Source organism: Carcharhinus amblyrhynchos, unplaced genomic scaffold (assembly GCF_965287045.1).
Source record: "Carcharhinus amblyrhynchos unplaced genomic scaffold, sCarAmb.v2.hapA scaffold_38, whole genome shotgun sequence".
NCBI lineage: Eukaryota > Metazoa > Chordata > Chondrichthyes > Carcharhiniformes > Carcharhinidae > Carcharhinus > Carcharhinus amblyrhynchos.
In genome coordinates, this window is record NW_027649779.1 from 9,678,707 (window position 1) to 9,703,758 (window position 25,052).

Genomic DNA, 25,052 nt, shown 5'->3' on the forward strand with positions numbered 1-25,052 from the left:
TCGAGATTTGAGATAGATAAAGAATTAAAAATCGAAAAGAGTTCTGAAATGAATAACAGTTTAATTTAAAATAAGTTATTGATGTTTCTGTTGTAAGTCGACCATTGATCAATTAGAATCCAACAGTTTGAATGAAACTGACAGATTGAACAGACCTTTCTGCTGGGCACTCGACTGTTGCACCGTTCGTGTCTGTTCTGTTTCTGTGCGCACGGTCACTTTGTTGGGATCAGGAATCTGTCTGACTGGTTGTAAATTTTCTGGTTTCTTCTCCTGCATTTCAGGGAATGAATATTCATTTATTTCTTCAATACACTTGTACCTGTGAGAAATGTGATAGTTTGACTTGATGGTTGACTCGGCATCTCAGAAATGAGATCCCTGAAACATATTGTGTGCATCAGAGAGAGCAGAAACATCAGACTGTAGAGGGAGAACTGGGTGATTTTTAAGCAGTGATGTACCGGCCTTGGCAATGTTCAATGAACAAATGCAAAGTGAGACTTACTATATCGTGCTCCGTACTAGAGCAGCCCCTGACCTGTTTGGTTTGACAGTTGAAGGGCCAAATGTATTTGCATCTTATTTTTAATCTTCAAAAGGCATTTTAGAGTTGTTTGCTTGGCCAGAATTTTTAATCTCCCCTTGAGAAATTGTTGATATGAAATATCCTTGAATGACTGCAGTCCATATGCTGCAGGCATCCACCGTGCTGTTAGGCAGGAAGTTCTCGGATTTTGACCCAGCGACGATGAAATAACTGGAATATTGTTTCAAGTCAGGATGGCGTGTGATTTGGAGGGGAGCTTGCCGGTGATAGCTTTCATATGTGTCTGCTGCCTTTGTTGGGATGTAAAGACAGCGGGTTTGGACTGTGTGTTCTATGGAGCCTTGGTGAGTTGCTGCAGTGCATGTTGTATATAATACACACTGCTGGCACTGCTTGTTCGTGATGGAAGGAGTGGATAGGGTGAATGAGGGGGCGGGTAATCTTGTGGGTGGCTTTGCCCTGGATTGTGTCAAATTTCGTGAGACTTTACAGGTTTTGGTCATTGGAGAAAGAGGAAATCATTCAATTGTGACTGACTCGTGAACGATTTCAATGTTTTTCCAACCCTTGGCCCGCAGTCCGTATTGTGCTCAATTGTCACTCCCACTTACTGTGTGAGTGGGTGAGTATGTGTAGAGTGAGTGTGCTTTTCCAGGCTGAATCAGCCAGAAAGTGATTACACATATCACACACTCTCACACAAATAAATAGACACATACACACGCTTGTATTCTGTCACACATGCACACATACATATGCACACTTACTTTCTCTCTCATACGATATCTCTCACAACATTCTCTTTCTCTCACGGTCGATATACACTCTCTCAAGTACAGAAACATACATACTCTCACTCTCTTAATCAGTCTTTCATACCTTCGTACACAAAACCACTCTCACACACAGACCCCCACACATTTTCTCGTACACACACATACACACACAGACACACACACACACAAACGCAGTCTCACACTCTTGCGCACGCACTCTCTCTTCAACATTCTGTCACAACCTGTTGTCTCACATTTATTCACACACACTCTCTTACAATTCCTCTTGCACATGCATCTCTCTCACTCTCTCTCTTTCACGCGCACGCATATATTTCTATCTCACTTGCACACACTATCTCGCACCTGCATATCCCTGCTCTCACATACTAGCTCGCTCACAAACAGTCTTCACAAACATAGACCCATGCACACACTCGAACACACACTCTTACACACAGCCAATCTCTCACATAAGCCCAGACTCACACACACATTCTCTCTCTCTCCCTCTCTCTCTCTCTCTCTCTCTCACACACACACACACACACACACAGACTCAAACGCATTCCTTCTATCACCCACACACATTCCACACATCTTTCTCACTCACACGCAATCCCATGCAAACTTTCACAGATTATTTTGCTTTTCAATAGGCACACTGCCCCCTCTTGCAAACGCAGCCCACTGTCTTGCACACGTGCAAACGCAGTCTATCACAAATAGGCACCCTCACACACACATTCATCCTCTCTCTCTGTATCACACAAACACACACACACATATAAACACTCTCTTACACACTTTCCATCTCAGGTACGTCAGAGTGACTGTCCTTGACTTCATAGAATAGAATTATAGGATCCCACAGTGCAGCTGGAGGCCATTCAGCCCATCGAGTCTGCATCAACACCAATCCCACAAAAGCCCTATCCCCATTACCACATATAATTATCCTAACTAGTCCCCCTGAAACTAAGGGACAATTTAGCACGGCCAATCCATCGAACATGCACAACTTTGGATTGTGGAAGAACCAGGAGCAGTTGATCGAGGAGCTCGAGTAAAACTTAAGGAAATAAGTTTCGTCGGGAAAATCTTCTCTGTTTGGAGTCATATTTAGCACAAAGCACGACGGTCATGGTTGTTGGAGGTCAAACATCTAAGCTGAGATATCGCTGCAGGAGTTCGGCAGGGGGCTGTTCTGGGACCAACAATCTTCTATTGCTTCATGAATGACACATTCCATCCACCATGAGGTCAGAAGTAGGGATTTCCATGTGTTACACCGGACACAAAGACACAATCAATAAGAAGGGATCTGGCTGAGACTAAGTCCGCCTGGCTCCCCAATACTGGTGTCAACTTGGTGTTTGATTCCTGTGTGACCCTAGTTTTGCTGGAAGCTTCCCTTCCAGCTCCCTCAGTCTGTCTATTTGTTCACTGATCCGTGTTTCTGAAAGAAAGGCCCCGACATTAAAGCAGCTGCCCGGTGATCTACACTGATTCCTCACTTTACACAGCCCTGTTACTGAAAGCTGATCAATGGAGAGAATCGGGAAAAGATCGATGGAGAGGGAGAGGAGGAGGTGGCTCACTGACTCGTTCACCCTCACCCACACTCACTCACTCACCTTCAATCTCTCATCCTCACTCAAATAACTTCACTCACTCACTCTCACTTACCCACCTTCCCTCGCTGACACACTCTCACTCACTCACCCTCATTCACTCACCCTCAATCTCTCATCTTCACTCAAATAACTTCACTCACTCACTCTCACTTACCCACCTTCCCTCACTGACACACTCTCACTCACCTCACCCTCAATCTCTCATCCGCACTCAAAGAAGTTCTCTCACTCTCCTGCACTTATCCAGCTTCCCTCGCTGACATACTCTCAATCACTAACCCTCATTCACTCATCCCAAATCACTCATCCCCAATCACTCATTTCTACTCACTCATCCCCACTCACTCATTCCTACTCACTCAACTTCACTCACCCTCACTCACGCTTACAAACTCACCCTAACTCACTCACCCTTGCTCACTCATCCACCCTCACGCACTCAACCTCACGCACTCAACCTCAGAAACTCATCGATCCTCATTCACCCCGAGTCACTCACCCTCACACACTCACTCACTGACAATCACTCACTCATATTCGGTCACTCATTCTCATCCATCCTCACTCACTCACCCAAACTCACTCACGCACCCTCATTCAACTTCACTCGTTCAAACTCAATCACACACCCTGACTCACTCATCGTCACACCCTCACTTACTCAGTCACATTCGCTCACTCACCTCTATTCACTCACTCTCACACCGTCATTCACTCACCCACATTCAATCACTCACATTCACTCACCCTCATACACCCACACTCACTCGCCCTCATTCACTCACTGTCACACAGCCACCATCACTCATTAAACCTCACTCACGAAAACTCATTCACTGACTTAGAGCCTCAGTCAGTCACCAACATTCATACTGACCATCACTCACTTATCCCAGTAATCCACCCTCACTCATCCAGTCTCACTCAGCCTCACTCACCCCACTTACCCACCCCATTCACTCAACCTCACTTATTTACCCACCCTCACTCATCCAGTCTTACTCACTCACGCTCACTGATCGCACCTACCCACCCTCACTCATCCAGTTTCACTCACACTCACTCACATTCACTCACTCACTCACTCACCTACCCACCCTCACTCAGCCAGACACCACCCCCCCCCCCCCACACACACACTCAAGCTCAATGACCCCTCTCTCTCTCACTTACACCACCTCACCCATTCAAACTCACTCAGACTCACGCACCTACATTCACTCACACACCCTCACATACTCACCATCACAACATCGTGCACCCTAACTCACAGATCCTCAATCACTCATCCTCACTCAAACACCTTCCCTCACTAACTCTCACTCGCCCACTCATCCACATTCATTCTCCCTCACACACTGTCACACACCCTCTTCAATGCACGCCCTGACTCAGTCACTCTCTCATCCTCATTTACTCAGGCACATTCACTCCCTCACCCTCATTCACTCATTCTCGCTCACCTACCTCCACTAACCTTCACGGACCCTCACTCACTCACACTGACTCTTTTCTTCTCACTCGCCCACCATCACTCACACATTCAGCCACCTTCACTCACCCACCCTCTCTCACACACCCTCATTAACTCACGCTCTCTCACCCTCACTCACACTTACCATCAATCATTCTTCCTCGCTCAAAGAACTTCACTTACTCATCCTCATTTACCCACCTTCCATCACTCACACACCACTCATCCACTCTCACTCATTCAATCACTCACCCTCACGCACCAACCATCATTCTCTCACTCACACTGACTGAATCGGTGTGGGGAGATCTGCAACGTGAGAGAAGAAAGATCTGAAGTGGCACTTTGGTGTTTAAATGTGGGAGCCGCCCTGGGAGTGCAGAGAGTTGAAGGGAATCGCTGGGGGCTCGGGGCCAGGGACAATGGCAAAGAGCCAGGAGAGAACAGGAGGCGAGGGAAATGGCAGAGAGCCGGGGTGGGGGAGGGCAGAGAGCCAGGGGAAGTGCAGAGAGGCGGAAAAAAGGGCACACCGCCGGGGAACAGGACGGAAAGCCGTGGAAAACAGCAGAGAGAGAGGGGAAAGGACAGGGAGCAGGGGGAAAGGGCAGAGAGACCAGTGAAAGGGGAGCGAGCCGAGAGAAAGGGCAGAGAGATGGGGGAAAGGGTAGAAAGACCAGGGAAAGGGGAGAGAACCAGGAAAAAGGGCAGAGAGGCACGAAAAAGGGCAGGGAGGCAGGAGAAAGGCCAGAGAGCTGAGGGAAAGGGCAAAGAGCCCAGGGGAAAGGGCAGGAGAGTCAGGGGGAAGGTCAGAGAGCTGGGGGAAAGGAGAAAGAGGGTAGGGAGCAGGGGCAGAGGGCGGAGAGCTGATGGAAAGTGTAGGGTGCTGAGGAAAAGAGCAGAGAGCCGGAGGAGAGGGCACAGAGCTGGGGAAAATGGGCAGAGAGCGGGTGATGGACGGGCGGAGTGAGGAGGTTCAGAATAGAGCTAGCACCACAATCAGCTCATCTGTAATCTCAGTGAATGATGGAGGAGACTTCAGGGCCCGAATAGCCAACTCTTCCTATTAATGTATGATCCTTCAATTAGTTCATGTTGCATTTATTTGAATTTATAATCACATTTAGAGTTTCACATTTATAATCACATTTAGAGATCATTCAGTAAGTATTCATTCCAGAGGTATTTTTGAAGCAAAATTACTAACCTTCGTTTTGTGGAGTGAGAGGCAGTGAGTTGGAGAGAGGAAGGGGCATCAATCAGTTTGAACCCAGGCAATTTCCAAAACTGGTGTGGAGATGCCGGAGTGAGGGTGGTGTGGGCACAGTAAGGATTCTCACAACACCAGGTTAAATTCCAGCAAGTTTATTTGGAATCACAAGCTGTTGGAGCTCCCTCATCAGGTGAGTGGATAGTCTGAATGAAGGGAAAACTTCTTCATCACAAAGTGTTGATGTTTGGGAAATAAACAGCGGTTTGTCACACACTCCTGTTGTTGAGAAATAAATATTTGCTGCAATAATGGAGACAATCTTTGCTCTTCTCTGTTAATCCAATGAATGATATGCCATTTTGAAACTGCCTGAATGTATTTTTCTTCTTAATTTGCGAGGGGTGGAGACAGGGATGTGAGTTTCTTCAGAGATGACTTTTCCCAATTGATAGAAAAAACATAATTTGAAAAACATAACATAAGAACATAAGAAATAGGAGCAGGAGTAGGCCATCTAGCCCTCCGAGCCTGCCCCGCCATTCAATAAGATCATGGCTGATCTGTTGTGGCTCAGTTCCACATTCCCGCCCTCTCCCCATAACCCTTAATCCCCTCTCTTATCAAAAACCCATCAACCCGCGTCTTAAAAATCTTTAGTAAGGCAGCCTCCACCACTTCAACGGGCAGAGAATTCCAGAGATTCACCACCCTTTGAGTGAAGAAGTTCCTCTTCAGCTCCGTTCTAAACCGCCCCCCCCCCTTTATCTTGAGGCTGTGCCCCCTAGTCCTACTGTCCTTTCTGAGCGGGAAGAGTCTCTCCACCTCGATCCTATCCATCCCATTCATCATCTTATACGTCTCAATGAGATCTCCCCTCATTCTTCTAAACTCTAACGAGTACAAGCCTAGTTTATTCAGCCTCTCCTCATAGCTCAACCCCCTCAACTCCGGTATCAGCCTAGTAAACCTCCTCTGCATTCCCTCCAAGGCCAAAAAATCCTTGCGTAAGTACGGTGCCCAAAACTGCACACAGTACTCCAGCTGCGGCCTCACCAATGCCCTATACAGCCGCAGCAAGACCTCCCTACTTTTACATTCAATCCCCCTCGCTATGAAGGCCAGCATCCCATTCGCCTTCCTGACCACCTGCTGAACCCGCAAGCTGGGTTTTTGCGACTCATGCACAAGGACCCCGATGTCCCTCTGCACTGTCGCCTGCTGCAGTTTTTCGCCACGTAAGTAATAATCCTTCCTACCATTCTTCCTACCAAAGTGGACCACCTCACACTTGCCAACGTTAAATTCCATTTGCCATTTCCTGGCCCATTCGCCCAGCCTATCTAGATCCTTCTGTAGACTCTACACACCCTCCGCACAATTTGCCGTTCCACCAATCTTGGTGTCATCAGCAAATTTCGACACCCTACACTCGGTTCCCTCCTCCAGATCATCTATATAAATGGTAAATAGCTGAGGTAGATGTAGGATTAAATCTGGAAATATTAGGGATAAGTTCTAACTTCTAATCAATGTTCGGGATAGAAGCACAGAAAATAGAAGCAGGACTGATCACTTAGCCCTCTGAGCCTACTGCGCCATTCACTTTGGTCAGATCTCATCAATATCCTGATCATACCTATTACCCATATCCCTCATCAATATCCTGATCATACCTATTACCCAGATCCCTCATCAGTATCCTGATCATACCTAGAACCCATATAACACCAAGAGCTATATTTAATATGGAAACATATTTGTAACAACATGTTTGATGACTTAATAAACACAAACTTGTTCAATCGGCTATCCTTTCCTAGCGACACCGTCTCCGCCCACTCTCTACATCCTGGTCTCTTCCTGTCAGCAACACAACTCCGACGGCTCCGTCACCTACGGCTGTTTGGCGATGGATTACCTTCCAGATGTCGCCAAACTGACCTGGAAGAAAAATGGGCAGCAGATCAACACTGGGTTTAAAACTTACCCGTCAGTGAGAAACACGAAGGGGACCTACACACTGAGCAGCCAGTTAACCATCACCGACTCAGCGGGAGAATGCCCCAGAATTGACTGTGAGGTTCGACACAGTGACTCAGTCAAGAGCGTTGAAATGCCATGTAAGTGTTGTGAAACCTGGGTAAGAGAGGGGCGCTGTGATTGAACTGTATAAGGCATTAGTCATAACTGATTTGAAGCAATTTGAAAAATGTAAATTGTGCAAAATCCAGGTAAATATCTACTGACTGATAAAGTTAATCAGAACGAGAGAACCATCGAAATGTTACGGTGCAGAAGGAGACCATTTAGACCATCATGTCTGTGCTGGCCAAAAGTGACAACAAAGAAACCAGCCATTCATTTTAAGCCCACTTTCTAGTCCTTGCTTCGTAGCCTTGTAGGTTAAAGCACTTGAGATACAGATACAGACACATTTTAAATGATCATGCCCCCTGGTAATTGAGCCCTCCACTTGGGGAATGAATTATTTTAACCTACCTCCCGTATAACTTTGTGAACTACAATTACGTCACACCTCAGCCTCCTCCTTTTTTTTCTAAGGAGAACAACTCCTGCCTATTCAATCTCGCCTCATGGTTGCAATGTTCAGGCCATGGCAACATTCCTGTAAACCTCATCTCTCTCCAGAGTCATTACGTCATTCCTGCAACGTGATGGCCAGGACTATGGGGCAAACTCCAAACGTGGCCTAACTAGTGTGTTACACAGCCCCATCATTACATCACTGATTTTGTTTTCAATATCTCACACATTGAAGTAATTAATCCAAAATGCATCCTTAATCAACTTGTCCAGTTGTCCTACCATCTAAAAAAAAGTGGACATTCAGTACAAGGTCTTGCATTTCCTCAATCTCTTTCAACCTTCTGTTTTATTGACTATTCCCTTGTTCTGTTTGCCCTCCGCAAATGCATTGGGTGACACTTTTGACAGTTGAATTCTATTTGCCATTTCCCTGCCAGTTCAACAAAACCATGGACACAATTCTCAAATCGGCAGCTCTGGTGCTAAAATAAAATAACTAATTTTAATTGTTGTCAATTGAATTTTCAAGTGGTGTCTAAACATGTGTTTGTTGAAGGTGCAATCCCCCCAACCGTTATCCTCACCGTGAGTTCCGGTGAAGAAATCACAAGCAGCAAATTTGCCACCATCGTCTGTTCAATCATCGATTTCCAGCCAGGGTCACTGACGGTGAAGTGGCTGAAGAATGGGGAACCCGTGGATTCAGGAATTGTCACCTCTCCCGCCTGTCAAGTGAACGGGAACTTCTCGGCCAGCAGCCTGCTGACAGTCGCCGCCGGGGAATGGTTCAGCAAAGCCGTCTATACCTGCCAGGTCACTCATCAAGGAAACAATCAGAGTCAGAACATCAGCTCATCTCAGGGTAAGAGACTCAAACAGAGGATACAATATATCATTCCGATGTTCACCAGAATTAGGGATCTATTAAAGTTGGTACAAACAATAAAATAACTTCTAAGCTATGGTCATGTAATTTGCTGCATTAGGACAAGGTCTCGTTCAGAATTTCATCAGAAAAACAATTGTTTGTTATCCCTTCATGAGACGTGCATTCATTTCCCAAACCTGAGGGCACTTAAGTGTCAACCACGTTGCTGTGAATCTGGAGTCACATGCATGCCAGATAAAGACAGCGGATTTACTTGTTAAAGAGGATTCGTGAACTAGAAGGGGTTTTACAGCAATGGCTTCATGACAATCATTTCAACTTTTAATTACACATTTTTATAGAATTCAGATTTAAAATTTGCAGTGGTGAGATTCGAATCTGTGTCCTCAGAATCTGACACTTGGTTACAAGTCAATTGACAACACCATATGCCACTGCCTCCCCTTAAAAGGGCACCCCCTTCCATTTTGAAGTAATATAGTGAGAGAAATGGCCTTGATGTCAGCTTTTTTTCCCCTCCTACAGCTGGTAAGATTTAGAGAGACAGTGGGGATTGGACTCTTTCACAGGTCACAGCACAGGGGTAAAATTTTGGAAAGCGCATCCACCCTATTTATAAACTAACGGCCAGTACTTTTTAATTATTTCCTGAGTTCAGGATGGTGTATTTCTTTGGGAATAATGCAATTCTGATTCATGAAAATGGTACCGCTGCTGCAATGTTTAACACAGGGAATACGTTCAGAGAACAAGCTGTCTTTTCATCCTCCATGGAAGTTGAAAGGCTAGTTAGAGATTGATGTATTGAAGGTGACTTTGTCTCCTTCAGGCTGAAGACTGCTGTCCTGCTCCTGAAGGGGAACTAGGGTTGATTTCTATTTCTCATTCACAGATCCTCTCCCGTGCCTTGCTACCACAGTGAAGATACAGCCACCACCAATAGAACAGGTCTTACTGGAGGCGACCGCCACCTTAACCTGCATCATTTCTCATGCTCCTGATGGAGTTAACGTGTCCTGGATCCGAGACAGGAAGTATTTGAAATCAGAGATTGCCGAAAAGCCCGGAGCGGATCCTGACAGTGTGATCAGCAAATTAAACATCTCAACACAAGCCTGGCTGAGTGCGGCTGTGTTTGAGTGCGTGGTGAGCCATCAGGATCTGCCGACTCCTTTAAGAGCATCCATCCACAAGGAAACAGGTGAGCTGAGAGATTGAAGGAATAAATGTGGGGTCAAAATGTAGGCAGGATTCTGAGGAATGTGGAGGAACTGAAAGATCTTGTGGTTCATATCCCCAGATCTCTAAAGGTTACCACTCAAGTGGATAGAGCCGTGAAGAAGACCTATAGTGTTTTACCGGTTATTTATAGGGAGTTTGAGTTGAAGACTGTGGGGTTATGCTGCAACTACATCGGATCACATTTGGAATATTGTGTGCATTATGGAATATAATGGGGGGTTTGATGTGTTGATGAATGAAAAATGAACTGAAGTCGATGTTACTGGGTTTAGATCGAAGAAGAAGGGGGGAGCCTGATGTGGTGCATCAAAACTAGGAAACCAAAAAGGAAAGTGGATCAGTTGGGCCGAATGGCCTCATTCTGTGCTGTAAAATTTCTGAAACTTCCCAGTCAGCCCCCCTGAGTAGTTTGAGAATACAATTGTGTTCACCTGCCCTCCAAGCTGGAAGTCAAAAATGGGAACATTTAAAATCAAAAGCGAAGCACATTTTCTTGATATCTAACCAGCGGTTTCATTGTCTCCAGAATTCTCCAGTTTATTGATATTTATTGTACATTTTCTGCAGATCCAAATCCGCGGGAACCGGTCGTCTCTGTCCTCCTGCCCTCGGCAGAACAAGTCTCCGCTCAGAGTTTCATCTCCCTCAGCTGCTTAGTGAGAGGTTTCTCCCCCCGAGAGATCTTCGTCAAGTGGACCGTCAACGACAAGCCGGTGAATCCCGCGAACTACAGGAACACCGAGGTGGTGGCGGAGAACGGCAATAGTTCCTTCTTCATGTACAGCCTGTTATCCATTGCAGCAGAGGAATGGTCCAGCGGCGCTTCTTACTCCTGTGTGGTGGGACATGAAGCCATCCCCTTGAAGATCATCAACAGAACAGTTGACAAATCCAGCGGTAAACCCAGTTTTGTGAACATTTCCCTTGCACTGATGGACACTGTTAATTCATGTCAATGAGAATCACTCGGTTACATTAAAAACTACATTAAAAAGAATAAAATCATTTTCCTCTAACGATAAATGAAATACCTAATCGCTTCATTGATTGCTTTTCAGTTTCCCTTCCAGTAGATTTTTTTTTGGTTTGAGTCAGGTATTTTCAGGCCTCAGATCGAAGTCTTGTTGAACCAATGCACCCTGCTCAGATCCACCCTGTCTTAGAGACAGAAGAGAGCACATTTATTCCAGGATTCTCCAAAATGTCTTCACCGACTTTCCTCCCTGAGGAAAAATCCGACAATTTCAACATTTGCGGCAAACATTCTCCATATTTAGATCTCGGTGTTCCTGTTTCTCTCATTGTCCATGCCTTTACCCTTTCATGTCAGCTTTAAGCTGCTGCATCACACCCACTGAACAGAAGTGAGGGTCACGCATAAACATGGAGAAATAATCCCCCATCCGATTGAGGGAGAGTGAAATTGTTAACATCCTGGATTCCTACTCACCCAACAAAGAGAGGGGAGGATCAATAACTAACCCATACACCACAACTTCCTCAATGAAAAGAGGAGGAATGAACATAAGAACATAAGAAATAGGAGCAGGAGTAGGCCATCTAGCCCTTCGAGCCTGCCCCGCCATTCAATAAGATCATGGCTGATCTGTTGTGGCTCAGTTCCACTTTCCCGCCCTCTCCCCATAACCCTTAATCCCCTCTCTTATCAAAAACCCATCAACCCGCTTCTTAAAAATATTTAGCGAGGCAGCCTCCACCACTTCAACGGGCAGAGAATTCCAGAGATTCACCACCCTTTGAGTGAAGAAGTTCCTCCTCAACTCCGTTCTAAACCGCCTCCCCTTTATCTTGAGGCTGTGCCCCCTAGTCCTACCGTCTTTTTTGAGCGGGAAGAGTCTCTCCACCTCTATCCTATCCATCCCATTCATCATCTTATACGTCTCAATGAGATCTCCCCTCATTCTTCTAAACTCTAGCGAGTACAAGCCTAGTTTATTCAGCCTCTCCTCATAGCTCAACCCCCTCAACTCCAGTATCAGCCTAGTAAACCTCCTCTGCACTCCCTCCAGGGCCAAAATATCCTTGCACAGGTGCGGCGCCCAAAACTGCACACAGTACTCCAGCTGCGGCCCCACCAATGCCCTATACAGCTGCAGCAAGACCTCCCTACTTTTATATTCAATCCCCCTCGCTATGAAGGCCAGCATCCCATTCGCCTTCCTGACCACCTGCTGCACCTGCAAGCTGGGTTTTTGCGACTCATGCACAAGGACCCCGAGGTCCCTCTGCACCGTCGCCTGCTGCAGTTTTTCGCCACGTAAGTAATAGTCCTTCCTACCATTCTTCCTACCAAAGTGGACCACCTCACACTTGCCAACATTAAATTCCATTTGCCATTTCCTGGCCCATTCGCCCAGCCTATCTAGCATCCAGCCTATCCAGCCTATCACACACGAATGTCATTATTTAATCCACTCACCTCCACTTCCTCAGTAGTTAGAACCATCAGGGACATTGCTTCACAGGATAGAGAGAGGTAAACTATGAGCTCACTCTCCTCCCTCTCCCTAAGTATTGTGTTTGGAAGGGAACGGCTCCATAATAAGGAGACAGTTGTCAACAGTACAAATTAGCCTCCTTTTTTTTCTACAGATTTTGAAGTATCATTCTCATTATCAAAGTATCATTGAAGTATATAATACGCATAAACTAATATATGCATATGTATTTATGCAACATAATTCAAAAATATTTCAACACTCTTGTTCCTGGTAATCATGTGGTGACATTGATTTCCCATAATACAAATTTAAACAAGTAATATAATCCTCCCCGGTTTTCACTGTTCTGTTTCTGTGGTTTCTGAGATGCATCAATGAATTATTTCATTCGCTCTCCTGATATACCCAGGCCACTCACAGAAAAGAAAATTAAATAGCAGACTCTGAAAATATGCTCCATTATTCGGATTGTTTGGATCACGTTCAGTTAACAATTGCCGGTGAAACTTGAAGCAACAGTTAAAAAAATCACACACTGACAATACTACACAGAGCTGTCACAATTAGAAATACACGTGTAGCCACACACACACACACGCACACACACACGAATATGTAGACTCACACTTGTACAAACAGTCACTAAAACAACAGCATATGCACACAATCAATTATATACAAAAGCACGCACACATAAATACATAAAACACACAAGTGCATACACTTATGTGAGTCGGTACACAGACCCAGACACAAACACATACATGTATAGACACAACACAGACAGATACACATTCATGCAGATCCACATAAATGCACAGACACATACATATACTCAAATAAGTATATATATTAGCACACATTCACTCTGACAGGAATATAGATACAGAGACACACAATGTTATACACATTAACGGATATATATGGAAATGCATATAAACAAATAAGCAGACTGCATATAGATGAACGGAGAGCAAAACATTTGCACGCAAACATATAGACAGAAAAACTAAAATTCTCCTACAGAACCGAATACCATAGCACACATTACTACATAACAAAACACAAACATATCAAGATATCGTTATGAAGAATTATCAACACGTATGTATATATACACACGCACACACATGTTAACAGGTTCACACGCAGACAAATGGGGAAACGGACACACACAGAAAGGGAAACAAACATTACTAGAATGACAAAAATGAACACATAGTAAAAAACAGAAACACAAGTGCACCCATTAAGAGTGGCATTAATAAATATACATAGACTTAACACAATAATAGAGTCATACATACACAATGTTAGAATAAAATACACCCACCGATGCAGGCACACAACTACACAAATCAACAAACACAGGGAAATGAACGTGTACAGTAACGCTCGTGTACATATATTAACTGAGAGCCAAAGATTAATGCAGAGCACAAGATGCTAATGTACACACACGCAAATTAAATATCTTAAATACAAATGGTAGATAAATGATGAAAGTAAAATTTAAACATGAATTTTAATGGACATATCGACCGACAACTCGCCCAATGTACATTGCAACAAAAACACGTTGAGAAACTAAATTAAGCTAGTGATCAACTATCCATTTCCATCATGAATAAGAAAAGATCGGAAATTACATCCCAGTTCTTAAACAGCAGTATTCACAGTTTGCAGATCAGTCACCATCTGTGAAAACAATCATTGATCAGTGAACGTTCCTCCATATCAGTCACAATATTCTTCAATAAGGGATACTGACAAACAGTTCGAAAATGAACTGATTCTCAAGAAACCACCTTCAGTGCTTTCTGATGTGGACTGTCCAAGGAATGTACATAAAGATCAAGTGTGAAAATAGTTGCAGAGGTCAGTTACTGAGTGTCCTGAACTTAACAGTAGATATACATAGAAAATTATACAAGAAAATGGTTTAACAGTTTATGAAGGGAAAAGAAAAATAACAATTAAATTCCCTGGATAAATAAAGTCATCTAATTTCATTTCCTGGTCTCGGCCCCCAGACCCCACCGACCGCATCTGGATTGAAGGCAATGAGGATGATAACAGCAACATCTGGACAACCGCTTCCACATTCATCGTCCTGTTCTTCCTGAGCATTTTCTACAGCACTGCCGTCACTCTGGTGAAGGTGAGATGATTCAATTCACCCACATTTCAAACTGGCAGAATGGATTTGAAAAATCTCTCAATGTTTCACTGATTAAAAACTCTAACATTAATGCCCCACATCAGAAACATCTGCTTCAATACTGTCTCTTTCTTTTACAGATCAAATGATGGGTTGAACTTTGGACGCTGCAAATTTCCCTCCTTATCAAGATCTGTGTACGGCTCAACTTCAATATCAGCTCTCGGTGACTGTATCAGTAAAATTCTCCCAGCTTATCATACTGAATCTGTAACTGAGGCTACCATAGATTTTATTTCCGTTTTCAGTGTAAAATGTATGAGGCATTTTTTGTTATAATGTAATTATGGTTAATAGTTTCCCCGTAGTTCAAATTTGATGCATAAGTAAGAAACTTGTTTTATTTCGTATTCACATTTGTTAATTCCTCTTCCTATTAATGTCCTGTTTTCTATTTTTGGTGTGTGTAACAGATGTCCAAACGTTGACGGATTCCCTGTGCATGTCTTCTATTTTCAATGTAATGTTCAATCGTTATATTCACTTTTCTAACTTTAAAAAAAAATTGGTTGTAAAATATTCTCTGACTTTTTAAAATAAACATTGAATAAAAATTTAACCATCTCTGGCTTGGCTTAATTCCGTTCTCTAAAACCCACCAACTCCGCTCCATTTCCCTATTATAAGGTCTCCCCCACTTTCCCAGACAGGCATATCCCTCCAGTCATGTCTTGGATCTGGTTGAACTCAAGGCTCTTCCGTGAAAGAGTCACTGCGCCACCTAGTGATCCACCGGTGTAAAAACACATTGATCTCTGCCTTTTTCTGATAAAAGCCAGAGACAGAATGAGTGAACAATGAGGAGACATCGGTGATTTCATTCATAAACTAGTCCGTCACTGACGAGTTTCAGATAATTCTAAACAGCAAAGGCTCAGCTTCATCAGAGGCCGATGCAGGACAGAGCTAGGCAGGAAATAGTTCCCTTTACACTGCCCCTTAAAAACACTATCAGAGTCGCTACAGCGTGGATTGAGAGAACAAATCTTTTTGTACATTTTCCGATGAAACAATTTCAGGCATTTCACAAGCTAGATAGAGAACACATACAGAGCAGTGGTGCAAACCATGAGGTGAAACAAAGAGACTGAGGTGTCTTTCACATAAGCACATTATCGGTGACAAATTTCCAAATTGTGACTGATGTTATGTTATAATCTGAAGTGTCCAATACTGTCTTTAACTACAGACAATATCAAACTCACGAGGCAGATAAACCTCCACAACTCTCCGTGCAGGAACAAGGCGTGAAATACAGGTGTCAGTACAAGTGGACAGTGTCATGGAAACTGCCAGGACTCAGGCCTGAAGTGGAGCTGAGTAATGAGGGGTTTGTAGGGGGAGGGGGCTGACAGGAGTGGGTGAAGTGGGAGTGGAACTGAGTGGGCTGTTCAAGTGGTGAGGGGATTGAGTGTGGTTCTGAGGGCGGGGGTGGCTGTGTGAGAAACTCGACAAGGAGGTGGCTGAGTGGGGATCTGAGGAGGACAGGGTTGAGTGGGGTTTTTGAGGATGGGGGAGGGTCAGTGAGGAGTCCTAGGGGGATGGGTTCGGGTGGGGTGCTGAGGGTGGGCAGGGCTGATTAAGGTGTCTGAAGGTGAAAGAGGCTGAGTGGGTGTCTGAGGGGGAAGAAGACTGAGAAGATTATGGGTTAGGGCCTGGCTGGGTAGGTGTTGGCTTGTTGGGCCGAATAACTTCCTCCTGCACGCTTGAATTCTATGATTCTATGAGATAAACACGTGTTGCTGCTGAATAACAAAGGATGGAATGTCCTATCCCGCCCATTACGATTCCCATGACAGGCGAGACACGGATCATATAAAAGTTCGGTGACCTCAGGTGGGCTTTTTTGGCATTGGAACAAACATGGCTGGAAAATCATACAGACATTGAGGTTTACAGCATTGAAACACGCCCTTCGGCCCAACTTGTCCATGCTGCCTTTTTTATAGACCGCTAAGCTCTCCAATTGCCGGCATTTGACCCATTTTTGTCTATCTTATCCATTTAACTGTCTTAGTGCTTTTTGAAAAGTCAAAAATGTACCCACCTCTACTCCCTCTGGCAGCTTGTTCCAGAAACTTACTACTCTCTATGTGAAACAATTGTTCACCCAGACCCTTACGTATCTTCTCACCTCGCCTTCAACTTATTCCCCCTAGTTTTTGTATCTCCTGCCTTTGGGAAAATATATTGAATATCTAGCTGATCAGTTCCCCATTATTTTCTTGACCTCCATAAGATTAACCCTAGGCTTCCTACACCCCAGGGAAAAAGTTCTAGTCTGTCAAGTTTCTCCTTAAAACACAAACAATCAAGCCCCGATACCCTCTTCGTAAATCTTTTCTGGTCTCTTCGGACTTAATAATATCCTTCCTATAACAGAGTGACCAGAACTGTACAGATTATTCCAAGTGTGGCCTTACCAACGTCTTGTACAACTTCAACAAGGTGTCCCAACTCCTTTATTCGCTGTTCTGACCAAGGAAACCAAGTACGCCAAATTCATTCTTCACAGCTCTGCACAACGGTGACTCCACTTTCAAGGAGCTATGAACCTGTACCGTCCCAGATTTCTTGGTTCTCTAACTGTCCCCAGTACCTCAGCATTAACTAATAGCTGTCCTGGTTCGATCTATCAAATGCATCACCTCGCATTCATCTAAATTAAACTCCATCTGTCATTCATCAACCCACTGGTCCAATTGATCAAGATCCCGTTACAATCCGAGATAACCTTTTTTTCACTATCCACTATGCCACCAATCTTGGTGTCGCCTGCAAACTGACTAATCATTCCTCCTGAATTCTCATCCAAATCATTAATATAAATGACAAATCACAATGGACCCACCCATGGTGTTAGATGTCACAAGTTATTTTCTCCAAGATTTTGGGTTCAGACTTTCCCCATTTTTTTCACTGATGCGATGCTGACAGCTCTACATTTCCAGCTTTAAAATGTTCTCCCTTTACGGACAAGTTGGGGGGACTTTTGCATAATGTGTTCCTTTTTTTGTTACAATCCCATCTCCCAGCACGATTGAAAGATACTGGTCAACCCTTCCGATATTTCCAAAATTCCTTCTGTCCGGAACGCTCACACAGACCCAGACTTATTTTGTGATGCATTTACAAAAAATATTTTGAATGGAAAATATTAACCTGTTTGTTCAGTGACTGTAATTAACGTCGGAATTAATTCAACCAGTACTAATCGTGTCTCTGGAGCATTCCCATCCATGCTTCATAAAGGAGTTATGCACGGTGTCATTGGGAGTGTCACAGTGATAAGCGGCTCCACAGAGAGGGAGTCGAGGTATCAACATTGGGGGAAAGAAATTGCAAGCTTTCTGCAATGGACCTGAATCCAGGAAAGGTGGATTTGGACGTTCCCACAATAGTTCAGCATCTGAGGGGCACAGATCTGAATGTTACAACAGTTGAGAGGAGTTTATACTCGATACTTTACACACTTTCTCAAGATTGGCTGTATACAACTGAGCGTGTTGAATATGTACTGAAACTGATTCGATACTTTTACTATCCAATCCTAGCTATTGTTGGTGTCCCTGGTAAGTTTCTTCACTGATTATGAATGATGTAACCCGTGTTTAACTCTGTCACTCTTGCCATCTGCTCTACCCTGTTTGCAACTGATGCTTGTGGTCTGCGTCCTTATTGAGTTATCACATCTACAACGCGCGGATCACTATGTTAATGTTGCCTTTGTTGTGGAGTTTAGTTTGTAAAGATGTAAAAGATGTTTAGGAAGATGAAAAAGAATTGTGAAAACCGGTAGGAGGGGGGAAAAGTGTGCAAACGCCTTAAAAATGTGTTTTTGTTTGACGCTAAGATGTTTAAATTGCTGAATACACAAAAACTTTAAGTTGTAACAATTATTCCAGAGGCGAAAAACATAGGGGTTGCCTTGGTAATTGGCACGGCAGGTTTTGCATTATGGTCAGCACAGTCCGAAGTCTCACAACACCAGGTTAAAATCCAACAGGTTTATTTGGCACCATTGGCTTTTGGAATGTTGTTCTTTCTTCAGGCGAGTGAGGAGCTGTGCTCAAAAATAGGACATGTAAAGACACAAACTCAATTAACAAAATAATGGTTGGAATGTGAGTCTTTACGGGTAAACAAGTCTGAAAGATACAGACAATGTGAGTGGAGAGAGGGTAAGCACAGGTTAAAGGGGTGTGTACTGTCTCCAGCCAGGACAGTTAGTGAGATTTTGCAAGCCCAGGCAAGTCGTGGGGGTTACAGATAATGTGACATCAACACAAGAGCCCAGTTGAGGCTGTCCTCTGGTGTGCGGGACTTGGCTATCAGTCTCTGTTCAGCGAACCTGCACTGCCGTGTGTCATGAAGGTCGCCTTGGAGAATGCTTACCTGAAGATCAGAGGCCGGATGTCCATGACTGCAGAAGAATGCCCCAACGGGAAGAAAACACTCCTGGTGATCGACAACCTGGGTTTGAGAAATCTCACTAACTGCCCTGACTGGAGACAATACACATCTCTTTAACCTGTGTTTGGCCATCTCTCCACTCGCATTGTCTGTACCTTTAAGACTTGATTATCTCTAAAGACTCATATTCCAACCATCATTTTGTCAATTGAGTTTGTGTCTTTATATGCCTTGTTTGTGAACAGAACTTCCACTCACCTGATGAAGGGGTAGCGCCCCAAAAGCTAGTGCTGCCATATAAACCTGTTGGATTTTAACCTGGTGTTGTGAGACTTCTTACTGTGCTTACCCCAGTCCAACGCTGGCACCTCCACATCATGGTTTTGCATTGTGCCAGCCGATGAATTTAAATAAAAAAACACAGCTAAAAGGGACCTATTTGAAGTTATTGTCGTTGTCAACCTCAAGCCAATCTGAGTCCAGTGTTGTTGATAGGTCATTAGGATTATATAAAAAACACACAACTGCCTTCCGGGCAGATCCACCAGTGCTGAGCCAGGAGTACATCCAGAAGCAGAGCCCGAACACCTGAAATAGTCAGGATTAAGACAGACATGGAGAGAGATTAATTATCTCAATGGGTGGTGAATCTGTTGAATTCATTACCTCAGTGTGGTGGATGCTGGGATTTCTTAGATTTGAGGAGACAGAGTTTTAAATAGTAATGGATTAGAGCGTGGGCTGGGGGGTGGTTCGTGAGGGGGAGGGGGTAATATCGGACATGTTGTGCCCCTGATAGTTAGGTGTTTACCTGGCAATAGTCCAGAAGGCCTATTCCACTGGAGAATTGTACTGTGCCTGCTATCGTCTGGCAAACTGATTTCAATCGCTTACATCAGATCAGAGTTACACTGAAATAAAAAAGGGGGGAACCACTTGTCACTTTGGATTTTATTTTAAAAGTGCAGACAGTGCTTCATATGGGACAGTTCACCACACCCCACCCCCACATCCCGCCCCCACCCCACATATTCCATGTGCATCCAGCAGAAGGGATTCTTCAGTTCTTGGCAATAAAATGAAACAAAACTTACTCCAATTTGTAAAGAAAACAAAAAAGCTTTAATAAGGAAACTTCATAACACTAACACTCGAGGCCTCACCCTAGGCCACTCCAAGCTCCCTCAAACCCCAGCAGCATGTTATTTGTACTGAGTCGGTTGGTCAGCTGACCACCACATCATGGTTAGATAGCTTTCAGCTTGTTCCCATTGGTCACTATAACAGATCCAAGGTGATGCTATTGGTTGTTACATTGGTTCCATTCTAACGTTCTACTCAAACCTGCCTCTCCCACGACCTGATCCCTGTCAACCCAACCAACTCAAACCCAATACTTCCTAGACACTTCCCAGATATTGTGGTCCCACTGGTTCACCAGATTCTCCATCTCTTCACTGTTCTTGGCGTCATCTTTGTTCGCGATCTGACCCACTTGAGTGGCGTCATCAGCAAATTTGGATGTCAAGTTGGAGGGGAGTTTGTCCACACAGCCATTGCTGTATAAGGAGTATAGTAAGGGGCTGAGGACTCAGGTTTGTGGGGCACCACTGATGGGAATGATTGTGGAGGAGGTTGTTTGACTGTCCTTATTTATTGCTGTCTGTCAGGATCAAATTGCAGAGGTAGGGGCCTCGCCCCAGGCCAGAGACTTTGTCGATGAGTTTCATTGGAATAAAGATGTTAAAGGCTGAGCAGTAGTCGATAAACAGGAGTCATTTTACAATGTTGAATGTAGGGCCAGGGCGATGTCATCTGTGGATCTATTGCAGAGACAAGTGAACATTAGTGGATCCAGGCAATCTGGGAGACTGGAACTGATTCATACCTCAACTAATCTTTTGCTGCATCATATAATATTGGATATATATGTCACTGGACAATCGTCATTAAGGCAGGCTGCTTGGTTTCTGTTTGATAGCGGCCTTGGTTTGCGTTTTTCTTACCTGGTGCATCGATCAGCAACTATCCCACTGAGAGAGGAATCGCTGAGCTTCACTTGTCCAGTAGACCATAGTGGGTCAGCAGCAAATATACTGGGCACTATGGACAGTAGCTATACACTGAACCAGGAAGCTTTGAAATCAAACCCTGGTAGTTGTATTCTGTGCCATTCGAGTGTGAGATTACGATTTCTTCCCGTGTTGTGCAAACAGCGGACACAATGCTGTGGTTTCCTCTCCAGGATACAGTCCTGTGTAAACATAATAGAAATTCTGAGCTGTTGAGGCATTGGGATCTCTCTCTGCCAACTGCTGGTGGAGTCCAGAGGAAAGGGTGAAACCAGCACTGTTTGGTACCTGCTCTGCTGCAGGGGTTGTCAGTAAGCTGTTTGAAAGATGACAGATTACTACCTTCAGGACTCCACTCTGAATTATCTGTCAGGGTTACCCCCACAGCCTTCTCACTCTCCAAACCCCCACAAGGTAGAGAGACTATTTACCTGCAGCTGAGTGAGGTTTAATGTTGAGGACCCCCCCGGAAAACACTTTCCAAAATGTATATCATTTTGTCCCTAACATGGAGCAGTGTGGTGGTACAGTGATTAACACTGCTGACTCAGAGCATCAGGGACCTGGCTTCAATCCCATGTTTGGGTCACTGCCTGTGTCGAGTTTGGACCTTCTCCCCGATTCTGTGTGGCTTTCCTCAAGATGTTCCACTTTCCTCTCACACTCCAATATACGTGCCAGATCATACAAAGAGATATAAAAAAGATTTAAGTGTTTCAGTGTGTGTGCGCTTTTTTAGTTTAAATTGTGTTCCATCTGCAATCTAAATGGTAACTTCTTCCCCTGACTCATATCTAATTTTATTCTTTATTTCCTTCCTGACAGTGAACATAATCACAATTGTGACACTGAGGAGCAGAAACTGTGGTCTGTCCAAATGTGTCACTCGTTACCTGGTGGCCATGTCAGTGGGGGATCTGCTGGTCATTATCCTCGACCTGATATTGAGACACATTCCCATTGTTTATTGGGAAAAGTTTTATTTCCTGCTATCAGTCCCCGTGTGTAACATCCACGCCGTCCTGCTTTGTGCAGCCACTGACTGTTCTGTCTGGTTCACCGTCACTTTCACCTTTGATCGATTTGTGGCCATTTGCTGCCCCAAGCTGAAAAGTAAATATTGCACTGAGAAATCGGCGGCTGTGGTTCTGGGAACAGTGACAGTGCTGACCTTTTTAAAGAACATTTTCTGGTATTTTATGTTATTAAATGGATATCAGCTGGCGAACAATCCCTGGTTTTGTCGCTTCTCATGGGATGTTATGGAATCTCTGGTCTGGACAACAATTGAGTTTCTCCACAACATTCTAACCCCGTGTGTCCCATTCGCCCTGATTCTGCTGCTCAATGCTCTCACCGTCAGACACATTTTAGTGAGCAGCAGAGCCCGCAGGAGACTCCGGGCTCACAGCAGTGGGGAGAATCCTAGTGACCCAGAGATGGAGAGTCGAAGGAAATCCATCATTTTACTGTTTGTTATCTCAGCAAATTTCATCATTTTATGGTCGACATTAATGCTTTATTCAATATGGAGTCGGATGTATGGCTTAGGCTATCAGTCGATGAGTTTACATCTTTTTGTTATGGAATTGGGTTTTATGCTGCAACTCACAAGTTGCTGCACAAACACCGCCATTTATGCTGTGACACAGACTCAGTTTAGACAACAGCTAAAAGATCTTCTGAAATACCCCTTTACTGCAATTCTTCATCTCAATACACCCTGACAGGAAACTACAACCACAAGGTCCATGATTCTTTGTGTTAAGCATTCACATTGTAAACAACAAAACAGCATCACAGAGACAGAAATAATTACACACACACATACACAGAGAGAGAGAAAGTGAGAGGGAGACAGAGAGAGAGAGTGAGGGGCGGGGGGTGGGGGACAGTGTTAGCAACAGTGAGAGTGAGAGAGATTGGCAGAGAGAGGGAAAGGCACAAAGGCGTGGAGAACAACAAAATTTGAAAGATTTTCTAACAGGTGTAATCAGAGAGAAAGAACAGAGACAGAGAGAGACTCTCACAGAGCGAGAGAGACAGGGATAGGGAGTAGAGAGAACGGAGAGGGTGATATGCATGGAATGAGAAAGGGAGACAGAGGAAGACAGTTTGGAAGTTGTAATGAGAAAGTGAAAGGAAGATGAACAGGAAATGGGAGGCAGAAAGTGAGGCAGAGGGAAATAGCCAGAGACAAAGAGAAACACAGATGTAGAGACAGGCAGCGGGAGTGAATGGGAAAAAGTGAGAGTGAATGAGCACAGTGGAAACAACAAGAAAAAGAGACAGATCGAGGTAGACAGATGGAGAGGAAGACGCAAAAGGGGGACAGAGAGTGGGACTGATAGGGGGCAGAAGAGAGAGAGAGAGAAGGGTTGAGAGAGGGACAGTGGTGGAGAGGCGGAGAGACAGAAAAAGACAAAGAGAAACGTCGAGAGAGAGAGACAGAGGCACAGAGAGACACAGAGAAAGAGTGACAGAGAGAGAGAAAGGCACAAACACAAAAAGAGGCAGAGAGACACATTTAACGAGTTTAACGATACCCATCAGGTGGAGTTATTGGAATATGCCCTTCCTGATTGAGGCAGTTAATGCTGTCCAATTCGGGAGCTCTACAGATCTACAGAATATGGTATCTCGAGGTTACAGGAACTCAGGATGTTTACACTCAGCTTGTGTACGTGTTGGACTGGTGGTTTTATCACTAGACTATTAATGCAGAAACTCAGCTAATGTTCTGGACATCAGGGTTCCAATCTTGTCACGGCATATGGTGAAGTTTGAATAAATATATCTGGAGTTTAGAATCTGCTGGTGATCATAAAAAAAATGTTGGTTTTCTGAAAAAAAACCATCTAGTTCACCAATGTTCCAGGGAGGGTAATCTGACGTCCTACTGTTGTCAGGCATAATCGTGACCCCAGGACCACAGCAATGTAGTTGACACTTAATTACCCTCTGAACATGGGCAACCAGAGGGTCGAGTCGCGAAGGCTGATGCCTTGAGTTGGTTATAATTAACAGGCACTGGTCGTATTCCCAATGGAAGACAGGGATATCATGAACTTCTTTCAAAATTCTCCCAGTGGCAGCCAATAATATTCGGTTGTGGACGCAAATTTACCCATTCCTGAAGAAACTGAAAAAGCTAGTGTTAATGGGGGAAACCAAAAAGCTGTTACAGACTGAATTGCACCCATATTGGAGTGGCAGAGAGAAGCTGACTGTGGAAGATGGCACAGGCCTATATGGTTCAAGTGTGTTGTCATGAATCAGTATCACCATCACATCCTGGCTGAAATTTATCTTAGCCACCCAGGAGTGACAGACTGAATGTCCTCCAAATTGCCATGTCTGTTGGCCAGGTATGGATCCAGATATTTGCTCGAGGGTCATTGTTGGCAATATCAACAAGGGCAGAACTATGACCAGTCACTACTCTCCACTCTTGGCAATGGCTGGGATGGTTGTAGGCGTAGCTGCACTTGGACAGTGCCGGACCCTTCATGGGGTGAGTGTTCCTGATAATGGTAGGTGCTGCTTCAAAGACATAGTC

General features: G+C 44.4%; 1 protein-coding gene across 1 annotated transcript; it reads left to right on the forward strand.

Annotated features, from left to right (window-relative positions):
- Nucleotides 1-18,363: 18,363 nt before the first annotated feature.
- LOC145362563 (putative G-protein coupled receptor 139) lies at nucleotides 18,364-23,220 on the forward strand. The gene is made up of 2 exons (XM_080218566.1): nucleotides 18,364-18,580; nucleotides 22,319-23,220. Exons 1-2 carry the CDS (start codon nucleotides 18,364-18,366, stop codon nucleotides 23,218-23,220), a joined length of 1,119 nt encoding a protein of 372 aa, XP_080074692.1.
- Nucleotides 23,221-25,052: the final 1,832 nt, after the last annotated feature.

Coding starts and splice junctions, on each gene's coding strand:
- LOC145362563 (XM_080218566.1), top strand. CDS start 18,364: ATGGACCTGAATCCAGGAAAGGTGGATTTGGACGTTCCCACAATAGTT. Junction 18,581..22,318: donor AGCTATTGTTGGTGTCCCTG/GTAAGTTTCTTC, acceptor CCTTCCTGACAG/TGAACATAATCACAATTGTG.